General features: G+C 36.3%; 1 protein-coding gene across 4 annotated transcripts; it reads left to right on the top strand.

Annotated features, from left to right (window-relative positions):
- Positions 1-1612: 1612 nt before the first annotated feature.
- ical1 (islet cell autoantigen 1-like) lies at positions 1613-19534 on the top strand. Of its 4 annotated transcripts, none has more exons than XM_082136888.1 (17): positions 1613-1686; positions 2588-2624; positions 2956-2993; positions 3081-3252; positions 6208-6280; positions 6574-6697; positions 7805-8003; positions 8098-8223; positions 8316-8414; positions 8487-8572; positions 9481-9527; positions 9612-9680; positions 11356-11568; positions 16071-16340; positions 16476-16577; positions 16667-16793; positions 18137-19534. In XM_082136888.1, the coding sequence occupies exons 3-16, from the start codon at positions 2980-2982 to the stop codon at positions 16780-16782; spliced, it is 1710 nt and encodes a 569-aa protein (XP_081993014.1). In that variant the 5' UTR covers positions 1613-1686; positions 2588-2624; positions 2956-2979; the 3' UTR covers positions 16783-16793; positions 18137-19534. The 4 variants fall into 4 exon arrangements, with proteins under 4 accessions (XP_081993014.1, XP_081993016.1, XP_081993017.1 ...); XM_082136890.1 differs by having other exon boundaries at positions 16074-16340; XM_082136889.1 differs by having other exon boundaries at positions 1670-1686; positions 2588-2628.
- Positions 19535-21161: the final 1627 nt, after the last annotated feature.

Genomic DNA, 21161 nt, shown 5'->3' on the forward strand with positions numbered 1-21161 from the left:
GTGCTTTTTACTAGATGATTCCTCAGAATCACTGTGTGTGTCTACCTGCCTTTTGTTGTCTCAACCAAGATGTTGCCCATGTACGGCCACATTGCTGAAGCAGAGGGTCTTGAGGTAAAAGATCTGTGATTGAGGCTGGGGTGTGGTGTTGGCATATGCCCGTCTGTGTATGAGTATGTCTATGTACATCAAACGTACGTCTGGGTGTGGATGGGGCTGCAAATGTGTGAGAAGATTGTGTAGAAAGGCACGGGTATGTATGTGACTTAAGATCAGCTTTTTTTTCACTCAGATAGCGTGTGACTGAGTGTACCATGCAAAACCACAGCTTCCTGATACTGTTCCTTGACACTTATTTGTGTATTATCTCAGCACTACAGTTTGAGTTATTTTCGAATCATGTTATGTAACAAGTCTTAATGTTTTTAGCACACAACCCACACCATGGGGTAGTCTATGTCAGTTACAATCTACCTTGAAACTTTGAAAATGAATTGCATTTAGATTTATTCTCTTTTATTCTCTATTCTCTCATTGCATGTTATGTCTGTTATACAACCTAGACTCAGTTTTATGTACCCACTGGGTTACTGAAATACAGGGACAAAAATTTGAGATGAACGCCATCACTTTTTTCTGTGTCAGTGGCGCCATCATTTGGGCACAAATGGCTACTACCATAATTCTGTCACTTGCTCAAGAATATAATGTAATGTAATGTAATGTAATGTAATGTAATGTAATGTAATGTAATGTAATGTAATGTAATATAATTAATATAATATAAGTGAAATGTGTTGTATTAAATACAATATTTGCATTGTGGTGTACTGTTGGGACTGCTGGAAAAGAAAGATGGACAGACCAGTCTGACTTTGAGAGACCAGCTAAGATCAGCAAATCCTCCTCCTCAATTCTGTCACTTACACAATTTAAAAATAAAATAAATAAATAATAAACTTTCCAAGTGATCTGTTTTGCATTACACTGAATATTTTACGTCTGAAGTCACTTAAAGATGATCAAAACTGGTGTATAGCTGGTCAGCAGCTGCACTCCCAGACTGACTATCTAAAAAAAAAAAAAAAAAAACCTAGACCTACTAGTAAAACTAGCAAACAGACCAGTCTGACCACGCTGGAACACCAGCAAATAATCTTTGGTGTTTTTTTCAGCAGCGGTATTTTACAATATTGTACTTGTACATGTAGCCTATCCATTTTGCTGAAAACTTATATTTACAACTTACAAAAGAAGTAGCTACTATAATCACAAAAGGTTATCTGATAGCCTACTGTATATTATATTGTTGGCCTGCTATGTACATTACATTTTACTTGGCCAATAAACTCAAAATATATTCATTATATATATATATATATATATATATATATATATATATATATATATAGATATAGATATAGATATAGATAGATATAGATATAGATAGATAGATAGATAGATAGATAGATAGATAGATAGATTTAGATTTTGAAACACCTTAAAGGTGCAGCTTGGACACATCTTCAGTGAAGGAAGATGTTTATATAATAAAAATATATGAATATTTTCTTTAATCCATTGAGAACTATTAGCTTGTTTCTGCGCATGCGCTCTCGCTGTTTCTCAGCTAACTGGAATGACGTGCGTGAACGTTCCCATCGCTGCTCACGGCAACGTCAGCGGGTAAGGAAATGCGATGCCCTAATAACAATTCCTTAAATTATATACACTCATATATGACGAATGCAAACTGTAAAATATCACGACCCGTAGAGTGTAAGTTTCGAACTGCCGACTGAAGTCTCCATGTCACATTCGTGCTAAAGTTAAGAAGGTTATTATAGGGAAACGCAGCGCGAGCTCGATGACTCCTTATCTTGTTTGGGATCCGGTAGCTCTGCCTTTTTACAATATTTATTCGTTTGTCTTCGCAAAGAATCCTGTATACGCTATGAACACATGGTTAAATATACGTATTAAAACAAAGTATCAGTTGTGTACAACAAAAGACGTGAAAAATACAAATGTGATAAAAGCGAGCAGGCGGCTTGCAACAACACTGTAACCAGACCCATGATGAGTTGGATGGATGGGGAGGAAGGTGCGATCAGAACAGCGTCAGCTCATAAACACTACATTTCACATAACTACGCATTGTTTTGTGGGGGGGAAATACTGCTTATGTTGTATTTATTTATAAAATTGTCAAACAAACATTGATATTGCTTAAACTTGTCATGTGTTGAATGAATGTCAGGACAGTTGTTTGGTTCTTATTATAGTTTCTTTTGACCTGCATTAAACGTTTGCTTTTGCTTTTATTTGGAAGTTATATGTTATTGAATTTTGGAAATTATGACCGTGAGAGACATGGCAGTCATTGTGATCGCTAACAGCTGTTACCTCGAAAGAACAAAGACAGCTGTTTGCAAAGGGCAAATTTCTGAATTTCCTCAAAGCTCAGATTTATTCATTATTCATACAAATTGTCCAGTGAGTCTTAATTTATAATATGGAAACAACTTAATAATTTGTTATTTTAATTGTTTAATATTTGACATTGATTTTCTCCTATTAATTTCAGTGTCGGTCTGCTGAATGCCACCGCTGATTTCTGAAAAGCAAGTACTAAAATGTTTTTTTGCAACATACTGCATTTGCATACATCATTTAAATGTTTGGGTCCGGTACGATTTGTAATGTTTTTGTCTCACCATAGCTGCATTTATTTGCTCAAAAATACAGTAAAACCAGTGATACTGTGAAAAATATTTTTTACAGTTTAAAATAGCTGTTTTCTATTTTAATTTGTCATTTATTCATGTGATCCAAGTTTTTGCTGAATAAACGTGAATTTCTTTTAAAAAATCTTACCGACCCAAAACTTCTTCTAAGTAGTTCAGTTTGTCTGACTCAAAGCAGGATGATACAGTGTTTTTATCCCATTTGCAGATCTAAGCCACGCTCATTAAGAATATGGACAGCTATGGGTTTGTATCTTAATTTCATCCAATGAATGTTACCCCTCTTCTTCTTAGATTCTATATTTAAAAACACACGTCTGCACGTTCTTTCAGGTTCTCCAGTGATATGTTCAGTGGCAGAGCAGTTCTGGGGGAGGACAGCTCGGTCATGGCCCGCATGCAGAAGAAGTTCTGGAAGACCAAGCAGGTTCTGATCAAGGCCACCGGGAAGAAGGAAGATGAGCATGTGGTGGCATCTGACGCGGATCTTGATGCCAAATTAGAGGTATGAGCACCTTTTTAAATGTAGTCAAAATTACCTCACTAACTGACTCGGTCAGCAATAAGTGTAACTGTTGTGTCACTGGGCTGGGTTTTTCTTTCAATGACTGTATGACTCATGCTTAATTTTAACATTTGAAAGCAATGACAATGAATATTTTCATTGTGCGTGAGCCTCACAAAGGCAGAGGAATGGCTGAATGACATGGAGGGAGGTTAATTGAGTACTGTCACATGATGACAGGGAAGAGCAGTGGAAACTAGTTCCATGTTTTCTTATGATATGTGACCCTGGACCACAAAACCAGTCATATGGGTAATTTTCTTAAATAAATAAGCTTTCCATTGATGTATGGTTTGTTAGGATAGGATAATATTTGGCCGAGATACAAATATTTGGAAATCTAGAATCTGAGGGTGCCAAAAAATCTAAACATTGAGAAAATCGCCTTTAAAGTTGTCCATTTATGTTTGCGATTGTGCTGCATTCACTCACAAAAATAAATGTGACTTAATATCCTCATGATTTTTGGCATAAAAGAAAAATCGATAATTTTGACCCATGCAATGTATTGTTGGCTATTGCCACAAATATACCCGTGCTACTTGTGACTGGTTTTGTGATCCAGGGTCACATATTACCAAGTGGCAGCATATATATTGAAAATAGCAGAGGGTCTAACACAGATCCTTGCTGCACTCCATAATTTACTGACGTTATCTTATATTTTCCGCTGTTTAAATAGACAAAGTGGTAGCGGTCTGATAGGTACGAGCTATACCACCTTAATGCCTGTCCCTGAGGCCAGTGTAATTTTTAGTCGATCTAAGAGTATTTTATGATCCATAGTGTCGAACGCAGCACTAAGATCAAGTAAAACTGGTACTGAGATACAGCCTTGGTCAAAGGGAGTCATTTGTAAAGTTTCTGTGCTATGGTGGTCGAATCAGGCTCCGCATATCGATGCATCGAATCTTCGACAATATTCCGGGTCACCCCTAATAGTGTTACTATAGTGTCATTATAGTGTTTCAGTCTTTAACTATATGGACCTAGAATACAATATTGTGAAATAACAGATAAAACACACAGGTAGTAGTAGTAGTAGTAGTAGTAGTAGTAGTAGTAGCCGCCTTTATTGTCATCTAGTCACAAGTACCAGCGAAATTAGCCATCAACCTGTCCATACAAACATACATACAATATGACAAGGGGGTAGACAGGAAAGAAAAAAAGAAAAAAGAAAAAAAAAGGCAACCCCCAGACTATGCTCCTGTAAGGAGTACAGTTTGGGAACAGTAAAAAAAACACCTCAGCAACATTAGCACATAATCAGTACACTCTACAACATATTGTAGTAATGCATTACTTTTAAAATTAACTTTCCCCAAACACTGCTGATTAATAGTTAGCTTTTATAAAATAAAGTAGCTCTCTGATTACTTTTAATCAAGACCTAATAAAAATCCGTAGACCACTCACAGTTTAAGGAAGTGTGTGCGTGTGTTTGTTTATGTGTGCTTGTCTTATCTTGCCCTGCCTCGGGCTGTTACTCTTAAGCATATCCTGGTTTACTGGTCATTAGATGGTTTTGTGGCTGTGCCAGTGTGCGAGAGAGCAGCAGAGAGGCCACCATAAGCCCCCCGGCTGCTTGCTTAATGAACAGGTGTATCCATGTTCTTTCTACTTTAAACCACAGCTGCCATTATGCCCAAAAGAATGGTCTTTTATCCTGTTTACTCTCAAAGCTCTATTTCCTCTTAACTTTAAAACAATGCATGCATCATCCTTATGGTGCGAAATGGCAGGATTTTACATAGGAAACTTCAATAACAGTGTTTGTTTAGGAGAGCCTGTTGTACAACCATGATTCCTGAGGGTGTTCTGTTTGTCAGATCTGAGCTCAAGAGTTAAACAGTAACCTGAATGCAGACCTCACCTGCAGGGGTCACAGCTACATCAGCACACGTAGACCTTAGTTTGGGTAGATGCCGTATTTAATTTGATGCACATGAAAATATTGCACTAATAAAGAGATGACCCCACTAATAGACCAATAAATTTGGTCACTTTCCTGGAAGAGAATAAAATATGGGGTTTACTCTGAATAATATCAACTTATGCTAAATTATCACCTACACTACCTTTCAAAAGTTTGGGGTCGGTAAATGTTTTCAATGTTTTTGAAGACGTTTCTTATACTCAACAAGGCTGCATTTATTTAATAAAAAAATTATAAATCAAAAAGATATAATATTGTGAGAGAACGTTTATATATTTTAAAATCTAAAAAGCTGATTTTTTTTATGCATAATTACTCCAGTCTTCAGTGTCACATGATCCTTTTTTCAGAAATCATTATAATATGCTGATTTGGTGCTCAAGTAACATTGTTGAAAACAGCTTAATTGAATAAAAGTATTATTTCTTTAAAAAAAAATCGTACTGACCACAAACTTATGAACAGTAGCGTGGAACTTTAGTTGTGGTTACTTTCAACTGATATTTTCTACAGTCCAATATATTCATCCCTCTATTAACTGTTGGAATTGAGTCCTATTTCTGTGTTTGACTCCTCAAAGCTCTTGAAACCCTCTCTCGAACAGAGGCAGCTCAACCATAATGAGTCATTTGTGTAATTTCTGTGGATTTCTTCTTTCAGGTAGAGCACAAGTATACACATTTTCCTGCTCATTCAGACTATCAGGGACATAACATCCTTTGTTGCCATGACAGCGAGACTGGAAAGGCAATTCTTTTGTGTTCTAATGTGTTGTCTGGGTTTTTTGAGATGTTATTGTGGGTGACCAAATGTTCTGTCTGCGTATATAAATTCTGAAGAGAATGAAAGGCTCAGAGATTTTATGGTGTGCAGCAACAAACTCAAAATTTGTAACATTTGTTATAAAAACTTTTAAAATGCATTTGTTAATGATAATGTGTGTCTGTTTCCTTCAGTTTTTCCGTTCAGTCCAGAACACTTGCACAGAACTCCTGAAAGTGATCGAGAAATACCAGCAAAGAATAACACGTGAGTGAGGAACATGATCTTCCACCCTCTTTGTGTGCACAGACACTAAGAGTCTTGTTCAGCTTGTTTTGAAAGCCATTGCATGCAGTGGCATACATTTTCTCAGTATTCATGTGTACGGTTACTGTTGAGTCAAAAGGCAATTATAAGCTAAACTCTTTGAATGTGTTTTTGTGGTTCTAGTAATTGATAGCATTTAACATGTCCAATCAAGCCATATATTGTTACTAATACAGTTAGTTATTGTTGTTGTAATAACCCTGTTTTTGCCCCCTGTGACCTGCTCTCTTCAGATCTCTCTCAAGAGGAGAATGAGCTTGGATTGTTCCTGCGCTTCCAGGCAGAGCATGATAAAACAAAAGCAGGCAATATGATGGACGCCACCAGTAAAGCCCTTTGCTGTTCCGCCAAGCAAAGGTAGGCACAAATATGAACAAATTAGGGCTTAAAATAATGAATTGGGCTCTATTTCATGATATTTTGGGAGTTATTATGTTTATACATGATGATTTAATACATCAGATAGGGAAAGGGCCATGATGGTTGACTAATGAACTAGCCATCCAACAACTTGTCATCAAACAGAGAAATCTGAAACCAGCCTTATTAGACAATCGATCAGGCAACCCACCTATTTGATATTGAAAATACGTAGTTTCTCTCCATTAATTTAGCTGTTTGAAATATGATATGAATGAACACAAATAAGTCTAAAAATAACATTGAGCATAATATATAAATAATAAAGCATCTGCACAGCTATTTGTAGAATTATTTTGATCAATTTAATGCATCCTTGCTGAATAAAAGTATTTCATTCCCCCACAAAACTGTGTATTATATACATGTATATAGTTCTGTTTAAAGAATTCTATTTCAAATACATACTGTTCTTAAAACCCCTCTATTCATCAAATAATTCTGTGATGTATCACAGTCTCCACAAAAATATTAAGCTGCTCAACTGTTTTCAACACTGATAATAATGATAATAGGAAATATTTATTGAGCACCAAATCAGCATATTAGAATGATTTTTGAAGGATCATGTGACACTGAAGGCTGGAGTAATGTCTGCTAAAATTCAGCTTGTATATTAAGAAAATAGTAAATGGTATTGATCTTGAGAAATTTTATTACAATTTAAAATAACAATTTTCTAATTTAATATGTTTTACTGTATCAAATAAATACAGCATTGGTGAGTATAAGAATGTGAGTATAATTAATAAAAATTTGTGAAGTTTGAATATATAAATTTATTAAATTGGACAATAATCCCAACATAAAAACTAGTGATACATTTCAGTTTCATTTTTAATTCATTATTTAATTAAGTTACTTTGGCAGCCCTGGAAAGAACATTTCTATATTCTACAACCTAAAGACATAAAGACACAAATTAGTAAACCCACAATCTTGAATGTAACTTTTCTCTATCCTTGCATGCCACATCTACTTAACACTCATCTGTAATCATTGATCAAGCCATTTACCTTTCCTCTTGTCCTCTTTCATGCCCAGGTTGGCTCTGTGTACCCCTCTCCATCGATTTGAACAGGAAGTTGAGACATTCCGGAGGAGAGCCATCGCCGACACCCTGCTGACAGTAAGCCGGATGGAGAAAGCCCGGACCGAGTATCGCGGAGCTCTGCTCTGGATGAAGGACGTCTCACAGGAACTAGACCCAGATACTTACAAACAACTGGAAAAATTTCGCAAGGTCAGACCCCGCAAAGCGAGTGTGGGAGGGATTGCATCTATATACTGAATGTGGAGGTTGAAATATTCTGCTATCTGTGTGTGTTTGTGAACAGGTTCAGGCCCAGGTAAGAGGAACAAAAGTGCATTTCGATAAGCTGAAGAATGATGTTTGTCAGAAAGTGGACATGCTGGGAGCCAGTCGTTGCAACATGCTTTCACATTCATTATGCACTTACCAGGTAATACTTGTTTACTTCCACCCATTTTTTCTAATTAAACCCGTTCACTTTTTATATTGTAAATGTATTCGTCTCGAATTGTTTTTCCGTAGACAACGCTTCTACACTACTGGGAGAAGACTGCACATGTGATGTCTGGCATCCATGAGGCCTTCAAAGGATATGTACCCTACCAGTTCACTACCCTTAAAGTGGGTGTCCATGCACAAATGTCAGAAAATAAACTGTTGTGATGTGTTTTAAACCCTCATGTCTCATCACAGGAACTGAGGGACCCACTGGACCAGATTGCCTCTGCACATTCAGCAGAGGACAGCAAAGACGAGGACCAGAAGACATATTCAGACAAGTGAGAACTCAGTTAGACATGGGCATGTTCCATTTTGAAGCGTTTTTGTTCATTAACTAACCATTTTGCTGATTTACAGCTTGTTCTTTATTAGGGCTGTCACTAACGATTATTTTGGTAATAGAGTAATCGGTTTATTATTTTGACGATTAATCGAGTATTCTGGTTTTTAAATGGTTTTAATACATCGTGCAGCCTTAGAAAACGGTCTAATAATGCACGTCATGGATTCTCGTCCATGAAACGCACCATTTCCATTAATTTGCTGGTTACTCGACAAGGGTAAATTGCAATCAAGGATTTTTTTTAATCGAGTATTTGAATTTAGTCGAGGAATCATGACAGTCCTATTCTTTACATTATATTGTGCAGTATACATCACATGGTCAGTGAATCTTACACAGAAACATGTCTTCCCCTTGACGGCACCTCGCTTGGCTCTCATTGTCAGATCTCTCATTCGCTCTCTTTCCTCATTCCCTGCAACCCTCCGTTCCCTCAGATTGGGTCTCTGCAGGCGAGAGGCCTCTTTAAAGGCTCTGGTTACTGATCTGTGAGTGGAACATTGTAGTTCTATTAGAAACCCCTGCTGCCTTTGTGAACAGGCAACCCTGCTTAAAGTTCCACTGTCATTTCCTGTTTTGGCAGTAGCAGATGATGTGCCATCTGTGTTAGACATGCTGGAGTATGTTTTTGTTACAACTGTTTTTAGACCAACACCGCTTCCTAGAAATATCACTGACTCACTTTTATTTGTCAATTTTAAGGTGTTTTGTAATTCTTATCTGATACTGTACATGTCATAGTAATGTGAATCATCTCTTCCCATCTTAGAAATTATGCATCCATTTAGTCATGCATCAGTGTGTCTATCAGTTTAATTTGGTGTTTGTATGTTTATGTTTCAGTCTTGTTTCACTTGAAGATGAACAGCTGGGTGAATCATCCGAAACTGGTATGTTCAGCTTTTAAAGCACATTCTGGGAAAACACTCAAAGGCTCATGCTTCTTAGATGCTCTTTCTTTTTATCTTTACCAGTTTCTACTCGTGCAGTAGATGGACAGAGTAGAGGCTCTGACAGTTCTTTGTGTGCCAGTCTGGACTCTGGTAAGTTGTGTGTGTGTGTTTGTTTGCGGACTAGGCTTTGCACGATAACTCATTGTTAAGAAATGACTAGTCATCCAGAAGAGTAGTCAATTATCATACTAAATGGCAAGTGCTGTTTTAGTAATTTTGGACAGTAATTTAATTTACTTATAATTTCTCATTCAAGTCCTTACAGTAGCACGCAATAATGTAATGCAATGGAAACAGTCTGTATCTAATATCACCCAGAGTTGTTGTTTGGACATGTGCAGATGTGAATGAATGTTCAGTTATGGCAGATTCTGATTAATATTGGCATATGCCAGCTGTCTTATTTGGATTTCTAGAATTTCTTCTGAATTATATCGAAGTATTCTTGTGGATGTAAAGTCACATTTTTCCTCATGTATCATACTTATGTACAGGACTATATGTGTCCTGTGAAGCTGATGTGTGTGAGAAACGAATGCTTCCATATCTTCATTATCCAATTCATACTGCTTGCTAGGGATGGGCGATATGATCAACAATATAGTTTTTTTTTGCTGGAAATAATGTTGTTACTTTGCTAATTTTAGATAACATTAAAATTTTACAATTATACCATACTAGCCTAACTAATATAAGTAAAAAGTTATGGAAGCTTACAGAAAACAGGTAAACAGTCAGTAATAAAATAAGAACAAAAAAACTAATTGCAAGCAATAGGACAAATAAAAACAAAAGAACAAAGATGAAACAAATGACATAAACAGTGCTTTTTTGTTTTTCAGAAGTTACAGAAGTACAAAATACTGCTAAATTGAATTAATAAATCAAATGTAAAATAAAACACTGCCCAGTCTACACTGTTAATTAAATATACAATGATTCTTATTAAAGCTATAAAAGTTTTTCAGTTAAGTGCAGTGAGTGATTTTTTCCACTCTTCTTGTCATATGATAAACATTAATGACACAAACGGCAGCAGGTATATTGGGCTGCTGTCACTTTAAAACCTAATGCACAGATCAAATATACTGGACCACATCTGATTTCTTTCCCAACTGTTTACATTCACTTAAGACATAAATGCCTGTGTAACATGAATACTTACCAACACAGGCATTTTGACAACTCTGTGACAGCTTTTTGTGTGTATGCATGGAAAAATGGCTGGCAGAACAGCATGCTTGTTCCAAATTGAATATTCTTTTGCATATCATTGATCTTGAATGGATTAAAATCGCCTTAAAAAATATCAAGACTTAAAATGCATGACAGTGCAACACTGCAACGTCTTATGAGTGTAACTGTGACAGCGACAATAATAAAAAATGTCTACCAGTTGTCACATTTTTGCCAGTTTATCCAATTAATCACTAATATCGGTTTATCACCCATGCCTGCTATTTGCGTTGTCATACACCAAAAACACACTGTTCAAATGATGGATATATATATAAAGCACATTCCTCTTATTTTCTTTAATGCCCTAACATGACAGTAGTACTGGCAGTACTTCCCATTGAAACCTGTGTGGATAAATTTACACACCGTGATGTACTGTATATTTCAGTTGGTTGACTTAAAGCATCAAATATTGGTAGAACTAATTAACTTTGTGTCTAGTCGGTGTAACTTCTAGTGTGTTTAGCAGCTTTTATTTACAGTATGTCTGTTTGTATCTCTCATGTTCACCTCCGTCCCTGTACAGCGGCCTTGAATGAACAGTTATGCCCCATTGGTGGATCTAGCACAGATGACGACCTTCTGTTAATGACCCCTGAGCCTGGCTCAGTCCCTTCTCTTATTCCAACCTTGACCCCGACCATACACCCATCTATGACACCTGCTATTCAGTGGGACATAGGCACCTCATATGAGGAAAAGCAAGATGCGTTACACAGCAGCTTACGACCTGAAATAGGTATAAATGCCTGACTGGGCATCTCTTCAATGCCAAGGACTCCCTTATGGCCTGTTCTAACTCTCTAAAATCAACCTCCTTCGAAACTGCTTTAACACCCTGATCTATAAGTCTTAGGTTCTATAAGAAATATTCATAAACTTTTCATGCTTATGGCTCTTTCAGATTCTCTTCTGAACGGTAAACACTCTTCTGGGGTTTCTGACCCTGTCTCCATTAACACAACAGTGCTCTTTCTTTTCTTGTAAAAGCATTTCTAAAAACTACTTTCTTCAAGGTGCTTTATTGTTTCCATTCTTTTTGTGGTCTGTGTGATTTCAGTGCACTCTTTGAGGATTCTAGGATTGCTTTTTCATATTTAACTTAAATTTACTTTTGCTTTTTGTTGCTGATGAACTAATATTTCTGTTTCTTGAAGCTTTCCTTAAGCTTCTTATCTTTTTTCAGTATTTTTGTCTTGTCTTCCAGTACAAATATCTAAACATTCTAAAACCAAGATGCATTTTCTTATATACAGTATATATATATATATATATAGTGAGGAAAATAAGTATTTGAACACCCTGCTATTTTGCAAGTTCTCCCACTTAGAAATCATGGAGGGGTCTGAAATTGTCATTGTAGGTGCATGTCCACTGTGAGAAACATAATCTAAAAAAATCACAATGTATGATTTTTTTACTATTTATTTGTATGATACAGCTGCAAATAAGTATTTGAACACCTGAGAAAATCAATGTTAATATTTGGTACAGTAGCCTTTGTTTGCAATTACAGAGGTCAAACATTTCCTGTAGTTTTTCACCAGGTTTGCACACACTGCAGGAGGGATTTTGGCCCACTCCTCCACACAGATCTTCTCTAGATCAGTCAGGTTTCTGGGCTGTTGCTGAGAAACACGGAGTTTGAGCTCCCTCCAAAGATTCTCTATTGGGTTTAGGTCTGGAGACTGGCTAGGCCACGCCAGAACCTTGATATGCTTCTTACAGAGCCACTTCCACTGCTTCTGGAAGACCCAGCCTCGACCCATCTTCAATGCTCTAACTGAGGGAAGGAGGTTGTTCCCCAAAATCTCGCAATACATGGCCCCGGTCATCCTCTCCTTAATACAGTGCAGTCGCCCTGTCCCATGTGCAGAAAAACACCCCCAAAGCATGATGCTACCACCCCCATGCTTCACAGTAGGGATGGTGTTCTTGGGATGGTACTCATCATTCTTCTTCCTCCAAACACGTTTAGTGGAATTATGACCAAAAAGTTCTATTTTGGTCTCATCTGACCACATGACTTTCTCCGATGACTCCTCTGGATCATCCAAATGGTTATTGGCAAACTCAAGACGGGCCTTGACATGTGCTGGTTTAAGCAGGGGAACCTTCCGTGCCATGCATGATTTCAAACCATGACGTCTTAGTGTATTACCAACAGTAACCTTGGAAACGGTGGTCCCAGCTCTTTTCAGGTCATTGACCAGCTCCTCCCGTGTAGTTCTGGGCTGATTTCTCACCTTTCTTAGGATCATTGAGACCCCACGAGGTGAGATCTTGCATGGAGCCCCAGTCCGAGGGAGATTGACAGTCATGTTTAGCTTCTTCCATTTTCTAATGATTGCTCCAACAGTGGACCTTTTTTCACCAAGCTGCTTGGCAATTTCCCCGTAGCCCTTTCCAGCCTTGTGGAGGTGTACAATTTTGTCTCTAGTGTCTTTGGACAGCTCTTTGGTCTTGGCCATGTTAGTAGTTGGATTCTTACTGATTGTATGGGGTGGACAGGTGTCTTTATGCAGCTAACGACCTCAAACAGGTGCATCTAATTTAGGATAATAAATGGAGTGGAGGTGGACATTTTAAAGGCAGACTAAAAGGTCTTTGAGGGTCAGAATTCTAGCTGATAGACAGGTGTTCAAATACTTATTTGCAGCTGTATCATACAAATAAATAGTTAAAAAATCATATATTGTGATTTCTGGATTTTTTTTTTTTGTTGATTATGTCTCTCACAGTGGACATGCACTTACGATGACAATTTCAGACCCCTCCATGATTTCCAAGTGGGAGAACTTGCAAAATAGCAGGGTGTTCAAATACTTATTTTCCTCACTGTGTGTATATATATATACAGTGCCCTCCACAATTATTGAACCCCCTGGTAAATATGATCAAAATTGGCTGTAAAAAATAAATCTGCATCGATTATCCTTGTGATCTTTCATTCAAAAAATGTGCAAAATTCTAACCTTTCATTGAAGTAAAAGAATTGAAAGTGGGGGGAAAATCACATTATGAAATAAATGTTTTTCTCCAAAACACGTTGGCCACAATTATTGAAACCCTTTTATTAAATACTTTTTGCAATCTCCTTTTGCCAAGATAACAGCTCTGAGTCTTCTCCTATAATGCCTGATGAGTTTGGAGAATAACTGACAAGAGATCAGAGACCATTCCTCCACACAGAATCTCTCCAGATCCTTCAGATTCCCAGATCCATGTTGGTGCTTCTTCTCTTCAGTTCAGCCCACTCATCAGGTCAGGGGACTGAGACGGTCATGGCAGAAGCTTCATTTTGTGCTCCACAACAAATTTTTGTTTTGATTTTGATGTTTGTTTTGGATCGTTGTCCTGATGGAAGATCCAACCACGGCCCATTATAAGATTTCTAGCAGAAGGCGTCAGGTTTTGATTTTTTATCTGTTGATATTTGATAGAATCCACAATGCCATGTATCTGAACAAGAAGTCCAGGACCTCCAGCAGAAAAATATGCCCACAACATTAAAGATCCAATGGTATATTAAATTGTACACATGGGGTACTTTTTATCCTTGTGTTCACCAAACCCATCTAGTGTGTTTGCTGCCAAAAAGCTCTGTTTTAGTCTCATCTGACCACAGAACCCTGTGTTGTTTGAAGATCCAGTCGTGTCTGACAATTAAATTTGCTGGAATTTGTTTTTGGATGAGCGAGGAGGTTTTTTTTTTAAACCCTCCCAAACAACATGTGGGGATGTAGGGGTTGTTTGATAATTTTTTTTTTAGGCTTTCTGACCCTAAGACTCAACTAATCTCTGCAATTCTCCATCTGTGATCCTTGGAGAGTCTTTGGCCACTCAAACTTTCATACTCGCCGTGCATTAAGACAGTATAGACACACGTCCTTTTCCTGGCAGATTCATAACATCTTTAGTTGGTTATAACTTCTTAATTATTGCCCTGATGGTCAAAATGGGGATTTTCAATTCTTTAGCTATTGTCTTACAGCCACTTTCTAGTTTGTGATGCTCAACAATCTTTTGCTACGCATCAGAACTGTATTCTGTGGTTTTACTCATTGTGATGGATGATTAAGGGGATTTGGCCTTTGTGTTTCCTCATATTTAAACTCCTGTGAAACACGAAGTCATAGCTGGACAGTTTCATGTTCCTAGTCACCCTGGTGTACTAAAAAAGGTAAATATTAATGGGAATATACTTCAGAGATATTTTACTCGTAAAAAATTCTAGGGGTTTCAATAATTGTGGCCAACATGTTTTGGAGAAAAACATTTATTTCATAATGTGATTTCCCCCCACTTTCAATTCTTTTACTTCAATGAAAGGTTAGAATTTTGCACATTTTTTGAATGAAAGATCACAAGGATAATCGATGCAGATTTATTTTTTACAGCCAATTTTGATCATATTTACCAGGGGGTTCAATAATTGTGGAGGGCACTGTATATATATATATATATATATCAAGTAAATGTTTCTTGATTTAACCCTGTAACGCCTGACCTTTGAAGAAATAATCAGAAAAATATATTTTTGAAATGGAGCAGTTTATTGAACCTTTATACATAATATAATATAATATATTTAATAATAGTTTGCATACATGTTTTTTTGTTACCTACCATATTTGATACACCAGGCCTTTATGGGTCATATAGTTTGATATAGTAAATCAATAATATAACAGTATCTTATTTAGATCTTTATTACAGTATAGCAGACTACTTGTATAAAATGCATATTATCATTAAATATCATTAAATATAAATATCATTCGTCACTCTTTATCTCCCAATAGTGTCTTAGTTAAATTCATTTAAATGCTTTGTTTTATGATGAATGCACTGTAGTTTTTATTGTGGTGGTGGGTATTGCATTTTAAACTTATAACATTTACATTTACTTTATAAAAATCAGTAAAGATTTCAAACCAAAAAGATTTGCTCTCTCGATTGCCCAAGACGCATTTCTCCTAAGAAAGACAATAAAGGATAATCTAAACTAAACAATAAGACGAAAGAAGGCATGTAGTAGATTGTGTACAACAGGCATTTTAGCAACGTTTTGATCATGTTGATAATTTAGAGGCCCTATTGTGTATTGTTTGTGTATCAAAAATGATACAGTAGGCTTCATAGGGTTGAGATTTTTGTGCTGGAAAACAAGACAAAAGTGCTGAGAAAGCAATTCTGTTTTTGCAGTTTAAAAGCCTCATTATCTTCTTTTTATTGGAGTAGGCAGGGATCTTCTGTCTGAGGCTTTCCAGTCTGTCGAAGGGAAAGAAGAGGAGGGAGAGCGAGGTGAACTGGCATTCTTGCAGGATCTGCTGAGTCCTGGGGCTACAGGTGGCGCTAGTGAGTTCAGTAAAGCGTGGCAGGATGCTTTCGGCTGTTTTGAGGCCCCTCCTGCTCCTGTTGCTGCCGCCACACTGCAAGCAGAAACTGCAAACACACACGCTGGATTCCTGCCATCACATCTCCTGGACCATAGCCTCAGCACCACAGGTTTGACAAATCATTTAGTTTGCCCTCTAGTGGCTGGAGGAATTAACAGCTTATTCTTGTTGTGCTACTAGAATGCAGTGCTGTCAGTGTGATGTCATGCTGATCACTCATATTCATTCTCTTTCTGTTATTCAGGATGGGCGACTCCACCTATGTTTCAAGCCCCACCCCTCCAACCACCTTCTAGTGGAGGACAATCTCAGCCTACACAGAACACTCCAAACTCTTCTGCCAGTGGTGAGAGTTTTATTACATGTCAAGAACTATAGATGGACACTGACAATCGTTACTGTTTCTGTAGTGATTCATCTCTCTGTGTCTTTTAGCACCCAAAGGAAGCTCCAGGGACATGTCTGCCTGGTTTAACCTCTTTGCAGATCTTGACCCTCTGTCCAACCCAGACGCTATTGGACGCAGTGATCAGGAGTTTCTCAGTGCCTGAGCTGTGTTGGTGTGAGTGTGTATATATTTATCATTGACAAACAGGTTCCAGGTTTATAGAAACGCTCTCTCTTTATTCATGTTAGTTTTGGTGTAGTTCTAGTCTAAAACTAGATGATAAAGTTTTTGTTCATTGAAATACATATGAAATATGATATAATTATTAGATGAAAAACATAAAGTACATTATAGATTTTTTTTTTGCCTTGGCAACTTAATAAAAAAAATACATTTAAGAACTAATATTAAAGAAAACTATTACTGAAATAAAAACAAAGCTAAATAGAAATAAAAAAACCAAAATAAATAAAAATGACAAAAGAACATAACAAAATTACTAAAACTTAAAGATAAAAGTGAATTCAAAATATGAATAAGTACTATAATAGTATATGAATAATACTAAAATAACATTGGTTTTGAAAACACTTATGATTTAAAACACTTAAGACTCTAAATATGTCATGCGGTGCAACCATTAAGAAAGAAGTAATGTATATATTTTCCTTAAACCTTGAATATATGAAAGTAAACATCCTAAAGTAAAATGTTATTTTTTGCAATTATTGTGAATTATCAATTAATTAATATCATTATGTTTGAACTCCTCTTGCCTTGTAATAAAAAGGTCAAATTATCTGATATTTTAAGAGACTTACCCTAACACACTGAGGGTCTTCATGTTTAGTTTTTTTGGCTGCAACTACAAGACTTTGATTTGACAGACACATTTTTTTTAGTATTTTCTTTTTTTTTAAATGCAGGTTTTCTTGTTTTTCTTCGTTATGATATCATAACAAATAATTACCTTGACATTTTAAATGTATATACTCTCAAAAAGCTTCAAATGGAATTTTAGTTAAAACAAACCAACAGAAAATGTATAAAGTCATTGTGTGTATAATTTGGGTAACACTTTATTTTGATGGTCCTTTTTGAACATTCTGTTGACTATAAGTAACTTTGCAACTACATTTCAACTAACTCTCATTAGTATTAGTAGACTGTTTAATATCTGCTTACTCTTTATTGTGATGGTCACCCAACAAACATTCTACTGACTATAAGTAACTTTGCAAGTACTGTACATGTCAACTTATTCTAACCCTACCAGTCTACTAATAGTCTACTAATACTCTACTAACACTCTAATGAGAGTTAGTCGACATGGTGCAACGTTACTATAGTCAACAGAATTTGTTAAAGGGACCATCAAAAAAATTGTGAAACCATGATTTGTATTTTTAATGTATTTTGAATATTAAATCTATTTATGTGTCAATTCATACGCCGCTCGAGGGGAGATTGTGCATGTCATAATGCTGATCTCATTCCAAGCATTCTTTGTCCCTTAGAATGGTGGAAAGAAGTGCATATCCCAAGCCTTTATTTGGAGCTGGAACACTACCTCTCCTGAAACGATTCAACCTGAGCCAAGGAAGCATCAAGAAATCTGAATCCATATTCCACACTGGAAGATTTCCGAGTTATGGGAATGTCTCTTTCCTCCTTTCTTTCATTGTGTGTGTGTGAATTTACTGTATGTACATTAGGACACCGAAGAGTAAAATGAAGACTTCATTGCTATATCACTAAAATGTTGTTACAATATGAAGTGCACATGTTTAAAGGGACAAGAAGGTCAGGATTCGCCCATCTCTTATGTGGAGGGCTGGTTTGTATAGGACCAAAAAACCTAAATAAGTGTGTGTATACTAAATATCTGTTTGCTTTGTACAATAGAGGAGTTTTTAATGTCCAGAAACAGGGTTACAGATTTATAACATCTATTAAAGACTGTATTTTTAATCAAGACAGATACCCAAAGTCTGTGAAGTTGCGCATAAATCACGAAAAAAAAATATTTTTGAAGTCACATTCACTGGATTAGTTTAACCCTAAATTATTTATTAAAACAATAAAAAAAAGTGTTACTGTAAACTACATATGCAAGTGGTGTGCTGTGCCATTAGTGTGGTAAGAATGACAAGGCCAGATTTCAGTGGAACTAATAATAGGTGATGCAATGCATTCTTGTTTTCAGTGACAAATGCTGAAACATGCACTCAGAGAAATAACTTCTCCCAAATGTTCTTCACATTCACACTGAGATGAAAAACTCTGGAATGTTTGTGAAGGTTTTTTTTTTTTAAATGTATTTTTAGTTTGTATGTCACCTTTAGCACAGAATTATGTAACTATCCTACTCTAGAAAGCATACACATTTCATTTTATCCCAGATTATCATATTTGGACTCACCAGAAGTGAGTTTATCTGGAACTATTACCCGTCTGTTTTATTTGCGTTAAAAAAATCAAGTGAATAATCAAGTGCACTAAACTGTCTCCGAGTGCAATCTCGGGTATTTCTGGAAAGTATGTTGTATGTTTTAAGCATAGACTTGTTTGTTGATCTGAATAGTTTGTGTAGGTGGAGAATCTGAACATTTCTCACAGGATATTACTCCATATGTACTGGAGGAGCACATGTTTCTGTTTTGAGTGCAGTCAAACATTTTGAAGTGTCACTTTCTGTATATGAGAAATTGTGTTTGGAACTATATGTTGAGACATGTTGACTTGTTTACTTTTAAGGAAAAAGAATGTACACCATTCACAGCTGCTTTCATCTGTTTATTTTATGCAACTTTGCCTTTTGTTTCAGTTAAAAATAATGTACTTGTACAATTTCATTGATGGAAACTGGAATGGGAGATCTTGCATCTGAAAGCAAATAAATTTGAAGAGAATTGTTTCAGATTTTTTTCTCAAATTTTTTTTTATCTTTGTTTGTGTTAAAGGTACACTATAATAACTTTTTTTTGTTCAAAATTGACTAAAATGAAAGAATGAGTCAACACATCAGTGATGCTTTTTTCAAAACTTGTTTTTGACTCACCTTGATTTACTATGGTAAGCCTATAATAAGAACCTATCCGGATGGTTTTCGCGGGAAATCGCATACCAATGTAAGCCCGTGCAGGTCTCGTCATATCTGTAAATAGCGAAAAGTTGCTCTGGCTACTTTGATGCCTGTTTTGTGTGGGAGTGGGATTGGTTAGTTGTTTTGTCACAACGAGCAAGTAAGGCTGAAATGGAGCATGCTAAATCTTGTACCTTCGGGGATCTAATAAATGTTTCATTTTTATTTAATGTCGAACAGAGGAGTCTCAATTGTGAAGGGTAATTTCATTGTGGTTGTAGCTGTGCTGTTTTTTGTTTTTTTAAGGAAGTATACTGTCTATGGGTATAGCCATAGTCTTCAGCTAGTCATTGTTCTGCAAAATGCATGCTTTTTTTTGTTGTTTTTTAAACCAATAGAGGGCCAAACGTTAGTGTACCTTTAACAAACCAGAGTTACAACGATCTTAAAGTTTATTCACAGAAGAAAAGAATCTGGTAATAACTAAAACAAATGGAACAACAGGCACCTGTCTAATTTACACACTTCCCTATTTCAATTCAGTATTAAGGCAATTACATACATACATTACATTTTGTTCAGGATTGCCTGTAGTCTTTCATCAACATTTTTTTGGAAGAAAGGAAGCTTTACTGTATGAATAATGGAATATTTCACAGTATAAAGTTGCTACAGTTCAAATCAGTACATTTTCAGATCACTATTAGCTAAAGCCATGCCTTTCTTTGAAATTGTTTGCATCTCTTTTCTCTTGCTGTTTCATGACAAGTCTTTCATATCCAGTGCAATCCATTTTCCTTCACTGTATTGAAATTACAGTAATGGCACCTTTCAGTTGAACTAATGTTTAAATTTAACAACTGAACTCATAATCATAATACTGTCCTGTACATTTGATCGATGTCTCCTCCACCTAATGCGTGTTCAGGCTGTTCATGTACCAACAAAACTTCCTCTCACCAGCTAATCACATTAAGCACATACAGGTTTACGTATATGGGGAAGGGCTCTATACATTTAAGGGGCCGAGACGAATGTAGGGTCAGACGATGATAGAAAAAGGACTGTAAGCAAACGGGGTCCTATGGACAGGTGGTGGGAGTCAGGCACATTTTTTAGTCCTCCTCAAATCTGCTACAACATTTCTGGTTGTTTTTCCAGCACTATTCAAACTGCATGTAAACTATAAGCAAGCAAAACTGTGACCTAAAACCTACATTTCCTCAGTAAATCAAATCACTTACTACATTTACACTACAAGTCAAACGTTGGGAGTAACTCATATTTTTTTTATGTTTTTTAAAGACGTCTGTAATGCTCACCAAAGCTGCATTTATTTAATAAAAACAGAAAAATGTCAATATTGTGAAATATCATTACAATTGAACAGTATTCTGTATTATTTTAGCCTTTATTTATTCCTGTGATGGCAAAGACTTACTTTCTTTTTTTTAAAA

Source organism: Leuciscus leuciscus (assembly GCF_965113295.1).
Source record: "Leuciscus leuciscus genome assembly, chromosome: 14".
Taxonomy (NCBI): Eukaryota; Metazoa; Chordata; class Actinopteri; order Cypriniformes; family Leuciscidae; genus Leuciscus; species Leuciscus leuciscus.

What these genes read in the sequence shown, in the direction of transcription:
- ical1 (XM_082136888.1), top strand. An exon ending in AACTGGAAAAATTTCGCAAG is followed by an intron (nt 8,004 to 8,097) that starts GTCAGACCCCGC and finishes GTTTGTGAACAG; the next exon opens with GTTCAGGCCCAGGTAAGAGG. An exon ending in CCATAGCCTCAGCACCACAG is followed by an intron (nt 16,341 to 16,475) that starts GTTTGACAAATC and finishes TCTGTTATTCAG; the next exon opens with GATGGGCGACTCCACCTATG.